The following is a 7,769-nucleotide window of genomic DNA, read 5'->3' on the forward strand; positions in this document are numbered from 1 at the left end:
CCCTCAGGCACACTGAGCCAGCCACCAAAACCAGGTGTGGTGGTGCAGGCCTGTAATCCCAGCACTGGGAGGCTACGATAGGAGGATCTCTGCAAGTCTGAGCTGTGTAAGGGGACCCTGCACCAAACAAATAATTAATTAAAATAATAATAGTAATAATAATAATAAGGATGCATAGTAAGAAACGGAGGAGCCTCTTCTCAAGAGGTCCTCTTCCTGTATATTCCAAGTTGTGAGTCCTTTTGAGCAAAACTACTCCTTTTTGTTTCATAAGCTCTAATTGGGAATATGATCAGTGCCTCATTTGCATTGTCAGACTACATTTTTTTTGGTGGCCCGCTCAGCCCGCCCTGGGGATGGAGCTGGTGCAGCATGTGCTGCCGGGAATCAAGCTACAGTCTCTGTGTGCGCGCCTAAGCTTGCCTCGGCCGGCGCGTTAGACCACTGACCGATCTCGCCGGCCCCAGACTACATTTATTAGTAAGTTCACTTAAGAGGAATTTAATGTAGTCAAGCCCATGGTAACTGAATAATGTGTGTGACCACAGAAGCTGTTTAATTATCGGATTTTCTTTTGTCCTCGACATATCTGCTGTGCACAGTACGTTTCCTAGAATCGACAAAACGGCCGAATTGACAGAGTTTGTTTTGATTGAATTCTCAACTGGTATTTTTTTGTAGCAGAAATGGATTCTAGTCCTTCATTTTCCACATTTTGGCATCTCGTAGGAAGTTCAGCCAGAACCTGGTCGCTCAGCTCTGGTACTTTGTGAAGTGTGTGTACTTTGGACTGTCAGCCTACCAGATCCGCTGCGGCTACCCGACGCGCGTCCTCGGGAACTTCCTTACAAAGAGCTACAATTATGTCAACCTCTTCTTGTTCCAAGGGTAAGGATGCCCGTGAGAGTCACTGGTGGAGCCACGGAAAGGCACGTGGCATCCCACTGGGAAGGAACAGGAAGGAGAACACGGTGAGGTCCCCACCCTAGAATGCTTCCAGCCTGGCAGGGAGTAGACATGGCCATGTGTGGTCACCATGCAGCCAGCCAGGAAGTTGTCTTGGTGTCTCCCGCCCTGGTTAATCTTTTATTTCAGTGTCCTGCCTAATTTCTGGGATAATATTTAATGATGAAAAGTAGGGCTCCCTCATCCTTAAATATGGCTGTGCTTCTGGGCACGGTGTCATGGGGCATTTGGGGTCTGGCCTCCTCAGGCACCTCTGTGGTCCCACCTGTGGACACATGAGCATAGGCATGGTGGAGGTGCTCGCCTGGGTGTGGTCCTGGTGGCAGTTAGCTCCTCAGACAAAGTGTACGTGTCCCTCCTGGTGGTGACCTCCCTGGAGCCTTTCCTGGGGTGGGGCCTGACTCGAGGCTTCATCTAGCGCAGCTGGGTCTGAACCCATCCCTTCTGGGGACTGGATTTGTGTCCAGCCATGGAGCTGAGGGGTCCCGGGGACACCTTCTGAGGAGGACCCTAGGATGAGCCCAGGCTCGACAGGCTGTGGAGGAGTGGTGGCACTCAGGAGGTCTAGGATGTGCCTCGTGCCCAGAGGGGCCAGGCCAAGCCACTCTGAAATGTAATGGCAGGTGTGAGTCCTCCCGCCCAGCCCCAGGGCATTCCCTGCTCCCCCAGCCACTCATCGGACCTCACCTTCCTTCCCAAGCAAACATGCTTCCCTAAGTCACTAAAGCCACAGCCAGATTATTCTCCTAGTGCAAACAAATAAGCACGAGGGAAGCGGAGTGACCCTCAGACTTACTTGAGCTGGGACCCCAGTGCAGGGCAGCCATCAGGGACAGTAAACACCTGAGAAGCCCTAGTCCTTCACGGGCTTCCCGTGCAAAGCAGCTGTTGCCAAGCTGGGTTCTGCCTCCGTGGTCACCAAGAGCTTCCCATGAGTCTCTGGGTTCAAACCCTAAGGACCACGGAAGCCCTGGGATAGCTGGTGAGGGTGCCGGTGTCTCTCTGACAAGCTGTGGTTCTGGCAGGTTCCGCCTCGTCCCATTTCTGACCGAGCTGAGGGCAGTGATGGACTGGGTATGGACGGACACTACCTTGAGCCTGTCCAGTTGGATCTGCGTGGAGGACATCTATGCTCACATCTTCATCCTGAAGTGCTGGCGGGAGTCGGAGAAGGTAGGTGCTGCGGGGCGTGCTGCTTCCGCCTGTGGCTCTTCGTACAGCTCAGCTACGAGGTTAAGGTAGACGTTTGAGTTCTTCGGCACAAACAGGCAGAGGTGAGGGCAAAAGCCGCTGTCACCTGTAACTGAAACTGCTGGCCTTCGGGCCTCGGCAGTCAGGGGTTTTAAGTCCCTCTGATTTCTTCGGCAGCAGCGTCCAGCTGTCTCCTTCTTCGGCAGCAGTGTATCGTAGTTGTGTTAGAGGAGAAACAGCACACTGCTGAGGGGCCCCTAAGTCCCAGTGCCCTTTGGGGCAGAGGAGGGGTGTGGAGGCCAGTGGCCGGCTCACCTCCGCGGCTGAGTGACTCCCTGTGGGGAGCGGGCAGTTGGATCTCCTGTGCACAGGAGACTGAAGCACAAGCACGTGCGCGTTCTTCTGGGTGAAATACTAAGGCTTAGGTAGAGATCGGATTGCTGACGTGTAGAATTTTGGAAAGCTTAGCGTATGAAGCCAGGGCTTCTTGCATTACAGCAGTTGAAAAACCCAGCTGCCAGCAGTGAACGGGAGGAGAGTCTACCCCGCCTTAGACAGGCGCGCTGTGGTCTACAGAGCTTCTAGCGCGCTCAGCAGCTGCCCTTGAGAATTTCGGCTTCGCCGTCACGGGGCCGCCGGGCCGTGGCCTGGTGTTCACGGGGTCTGTGCGACCGCAGGAAACGGGGCCGGCAGTGTGCGTGAAGTTCTCTCCACCCGTCCTCATTGTCGAGGCACAGGGAAGCTGGTGCCGTGACAGTGTGCTCGCCCACCCTCGGCGGCTGCACCAGAACCCTGAGAGCAGGTAGCAGGAAGAAAGCAGGTCGATGGTGGCCCGCAGTTCCGGGGGCCCGGGAGGCGCGGAGGCCGCTCAGTTTCCCTTGGAGGCCACTGCTGCTCACGCACACACGGCGGCAACATAGGAAGTAAGCAGGTGTGTGCGGGGGAGGGGAAGGAGGCTGAACTCTGGCCATAGTTAAGTAGGTCCTACAGGAAAGCCACCATTCCTGCCACGGACCATCGTGCGGCCCAGATGCCTCCCTACCTCTCCACACTGTGACTCTGAGGACAAAGCCTCACTGTTAGGTTTGGTGGGGACAGGCTACATCCAGTCACATCCATTTCATAGCACGAATGAGAGAGCCCCTGCCCCGGGCCCTTGAGGGGAGTGACCAGAGTGGAAGGGGGATCTGACCCCATGCCCTGTGTGGAAACGGGGAGGAGCCAAGTAGGAAAGTATGAGGTAGGGATAAGGCACAAATTGCAGCTGTTTTCAGCAATGTAAAGTGCTGGAAAGAAAAGGAAAAAGGCTTTAGTCAAAAGCTCCAGTAAATTGCAGTGGAATATAAAGAAATGTACAGCCACTGAGGCTACTCCATTACAGAACTGGCTGCCATAAGGTGTTGACGTATATATGCAGGATCACACAGACAATAACTTACATCATGAAAAAACTAGATCTACCTCCATGTGTTAGTCAGGTTTCTGTCACTGTAACAAAATACCTGAGATAAATCAACTTAAAAAGAACACATGTTTACATTAACTCACAGCCCAGGACCAGTTGGCTTTGGCCCTGTGGCAGCGCAGAACACAGTAGGAGGGTGTAAGAGAGGAAGGCCACTCATCTCGTGACTGAGAAGCCAGCCAGGAGAGCGAAGCAACCAGAATCCCTCTCTAGGATGCACTCTTTTTTTTTTCCTGTGGTACCGGGGACTGAACTCAGGACCCTGAGCTTGCCAGGCAGATGCTTATTCTACTGAGCCATCTCCCCGGCCCAGGAGGCACTCCTGATGAGCTATAACCTCCCACCAGGCCCCACTCCCTGAAGGTCCTGCCACCTCCAGCAGTGCCACTCTGAGGAAGCCCTTAACAGACAGTGAGTGGTAACTTCCCAGATCCAAGCTGTAGCTTTCCGGCTCTGGAGTTGGTTGCTCACAGGCAGAGGGCAGGAGGCATCACCGCGGCGCAGCCTCTCGAACAGCTCAGAGACAACACGTGCTTCACTGCCCGGCACCTCCCGGGCCTGAGCTGGGCTCAGGGATGACTTGCTGGGTTGGTCTTGCGGCTGCTGTCTTCTGCTGCCCAGCTGGCGTGGGATGCACTGGCTCATCACACACGAAGACTGGGAGCGTGGGTCTGGCCCTGGCTCTCTAGGCGTGAGGTCACCACTCAGAATCCATGACAACCTGCTTCCCCCTTGGACACCGGTCACCCACTGTTGCTGGAACAAAATGCCTGACACCTGCACCTTTAGGAAGCACAGGTTTGTCCTGGGCCGCATTTCAGCCCAGTCAGCTGGCGCCGAGGCAGGAGGCCCGGCAGAGGGGCCTGGCAGGGCAGGGCTGCTATGGCTTAGTGGGCAGGAAGTCGAGTCAAGGATGGAGTCTGGAGGGAATCAACCTTCCGGGCCAGCCATGCAAGGCCTCCTCTTCTGATCAGGACCTGCAAGTCAGCTAAAAACCCTGTGATCCAGTCGCCCCACAAGCCCCACCTGTGAGCACGTGAGGCCGCAACAGACCCCAGGATCTGTAGGTGCTCGTGCCCCTTTGTACAGCTGCACAGTGGTGGCACCTGCTGTGCTGGCCAGCAGGTCTTGTGCCCTTGCTTCAGGGAGCCACAACAAGAAAAAAGTCCACACCTGTTCAGTACAAACGCAGTTTCCCCCAGATATTTTGGATCAAAGTTGAATGTGCAGTTGGCAGCAGCCGGGATTCTCTCCTGGCAAGCCCCACCTTTGCTCCTAGCCGCATAGTGCTCCAGGTCAGCTCACCATACACCCACTGCGTCCCTAGTGCTCAAAGCTGTTCAGCTTAGAGTTCAGGGGAAGAGAACCTGGCCTGCTGCCAAAGCTGCATTCCACAGGGCTGGGCATCCCAGAATGAGAACGTGGGGACTTAGGCTTTTCGCAATGTACCCTAAACTTTTACTAAGTGCCCCCTGTGTGCCCAGAGTCCTGCTAAGCATGAACAACCCATAGACAGTGCCCCACCCTGGCCTGGGTCTGGGGACTGAAACAGGTGTTTGAAACAGTTCAGGCAAATCTGTGCAGCACGTGACAGGTGTTGTGAGACCGATGGCGGGCAGAGGCTCCCGTGAGCTCCTGGCAAAGCATGGCCCTGCGTGCAGAGCGGCGTCTGTGTTGCCACGCGTGTGCATGGGTCCTTCGGTCTTGTCCTCTCTTCTCTACTTTTTACAGAGACCTGTGTTTGTCCTCCCATCTTGCCAGCTCTCGCCTAACTCCTCAGCTTTAGTGCTCCTTTCCCAGGGGCCCTTCCTACATCCCCAAATTCAAAGCATGCCTGCCCCAGGGGCTCCACAACCCTCCTCTGGAGCCTCCCCACAGCGAGAGCCTTGGTTTGTCCCTGTTATGAGCTCGGTGATAGGATCAGTGTAACCCACTTGGAGAAGCGAGAGCAATTTCCCAGGAGGCCTAGTGTTGGCAAGGCCCGTTCCTCCTGCTGAGCTTCCAGTGAGCTGCAGGCAGCCACAGCCCAGTGTGGATAGAGTGTCCCCCAGGGCCCTGTAGTAAAGGCTGGAAAACGGTGGAAGGAAGCCAGGTCACTGGGCACATGCCCTGGAAGGGCTCACGGGACACTGGTCCTACTCCACCACCATGAGGTTGGCAGACCCCTCCAACACGCCTCCTGAGGACGTGCTGGGCCACCAGAGGCCCATAGCAGTAGGGACACACCAGAAACCAGGAGCCAGAATAGGCCATTTCCTCCTTCTGAATTGATTACCTCAGATATTCTGCCCAGGGATAAAGACTGCCCCAACATAAGCCATTGCCCCCAGTACATTAGGAAGCTGATGGGAATGTCTGTAGCAAGGGTGGCTGGGAAACACGGGGAGGAACCGGCTACCTAGGAAGGGGGTCATGGGGCAACCTGGACAGAAAGACGGACTCCCAGAATGTCTTCTTCTGGATCAGCCCTGGGGTGTGGCGTGGTGAGCAGAGCCAAAAGGAGAAACAGGAGGTCTGGGAGGCTTCCAGATGACGCCTGACCCTCAAGAGTTTGGGAAGAAGAGGGTGAAGTACTCTTGGCAGAGACAAAATAAACTTTAATGCACAGAACCAGACGTGAGGTTCTGGGATTCTGGGGCACTGCCAGGGATGGCTGGCTGTCTAAACTTGCCTCCTCAACAAAAGAACGAAATCTGTGTCCATGCTTGTACGCATGTGTTCAGTGCACACATATTGCCAGGACCCCAATGCAGAGGACTCCAAGCCCGCTGCTGCCCCCCGACTTCCGCAGCCCCCACTGCAGGGTGAGCTCGCTCCTGAACACCTGGCCCATCCTCACCCTCACAGTTCGTGGACCTTCTGTGGCAGCCAGGGAGGGTCAGACCTCCTCCTGAGGCGACCTCTACATCGCGGTGCCTGTGGGTCTCATCAGGGCGGGCTCTCCTTTTTCTGTTCTACTGGGATAAGCAAATTCTCCCTGGAGCAGGGGGACCCCCGGGTCACTGTTCTGTTGGGCTGGGAGTAGGCTGACCGCTGTGTCACATGGGTGGTCTCTCTACATTGTCTCCTGTTACTAAGAGCACAGGGCCCAGGATGGATGAGTTTGAAGAAAAGAGGTGTTTTGGACTCCCAGTTCTGGTGCAAGGTTGAGGGCAGCTCCTGGCATGTCCTCTCACTGGCAGAGGCCTGAGGTGGATCAGGGCATCTCACGGCGAGGGGCAGGAGCACACAAAAGACACAGCCCGCCGGCTGGGCTAGCAGACCGCTGCAGGTGACCCTGACCCACCGCACCTTCGTCGCCTGACTGCACTCATGCACCAAGGGTCACCATTGGTGGGTTGCGCCTGGCCCACCTCCGGGTGTCTAGTGACAGGGCTGAGGTGTCATCCTGGGTTTGGAGGGGGCCGACCTCAGCCTGCCTGCGCACTTCCCATCCTCAGCAGTTACTCAGCGTTACCTAGATCTCAGCACCCACACCCGTGTGCAGTGCAGAGCCTGGCCGTCCACCCGCCTGCAGCCTAGAGCTTGTCACAGTGGAACACGGGGAAGGGCACATTCCAGCCTGAGCAGCGGGGGCCCTCGGCTTTTGTCCAGCTCTGGGGAGGCCGTCCTTCATGCCCTGAAGCACATGGTCATGGGTGGCATGCACTGGGATTCAGCTGAAAGTGTCCTCGTCTGCCCTCCATGTGCACGTGGAGGGCGGTGCTGGCTGAAAGGCCCAGGCTCTGAACATGCAGAAACGAGGGGAGAGGTCTTTTGTTGTATAATCCATTAAAATCAGATAGATCCACCAGGAGGCTTGATGCGTTCGCCCACAGGCTCATCACACCCAGCGCTCGGGAAGCTGGAGGGGTGTGTTGGCCCAGGTGGTGGGGACGGTGGCACGCTGAGGACGGCTCGAGGCTGCTCTCGGTGGCAATGGCCCTGTGGAGTGAGCAGAGGCCAGGGTGGAACCAGCGTCCGCTGACACTGCCTGGCCCTCCTGTGCTGGCAGGCCTCCCCTAAGCCTCTCTGCACTCTTGTGTTGCAGAGGTACCCTCAGCCCCGGGGCCAGAAGAAGAAGAAGGTGGTGAAGTACGGCATGGGCGGCATGATCACCGTGCTGCTCATCTGCATCGTCTGGTTTCCTCTTCTCTTCATGTCCTTG

At 56.2% G+C, this 7,769-nt stretch overlaps 1 protein-coding gene across 1 annotated transcript in view; it reads left to right on the plus strand.

Moving 5' to 3' along the window:
- The window catches only part of Piezo2 (piezo type mechanosensitive ion channel component 2), a 181,586-nt gene that overhangs the window by 163,914 nt on the left and 9,903 nt on the right, over positions 1 to 7,769 (plus strand). The window contains exons 44-46 of the mRNA XM_023705295.1: positions 730 to 888; positions 1,992 to 2,139; positions 7,653 to 7,769. The exon at positions 7,653 to 7,769 is cut by the window's right edge and continues 22 nt beyond it. Of these exons, the coding sequence (XP_023561063.1) occupies positions 730 to 888; positions 1,992 to 2,139; positions 7,653 to 7,769 (424 nt within the window). The remainder of the gene's footprint in view (positions 1 to 729; positions 889 to 1,991; positions 2,140 to 7,652) is intronic.

This window comes from Octodon degus, unplaced genomic scaffold (genome assembly GCF_000260255.1).
Source record: "Octodon degus isolate 3935 unplaced genomic scaffold, OctDeg1.0 scaffold00216, whole genome shotgun sequence".
NCBI lineage: Eukaryota > Metazoa > Chordata > Mammalia > Rodentia > Octodontidae > Octodon > Octodon degus.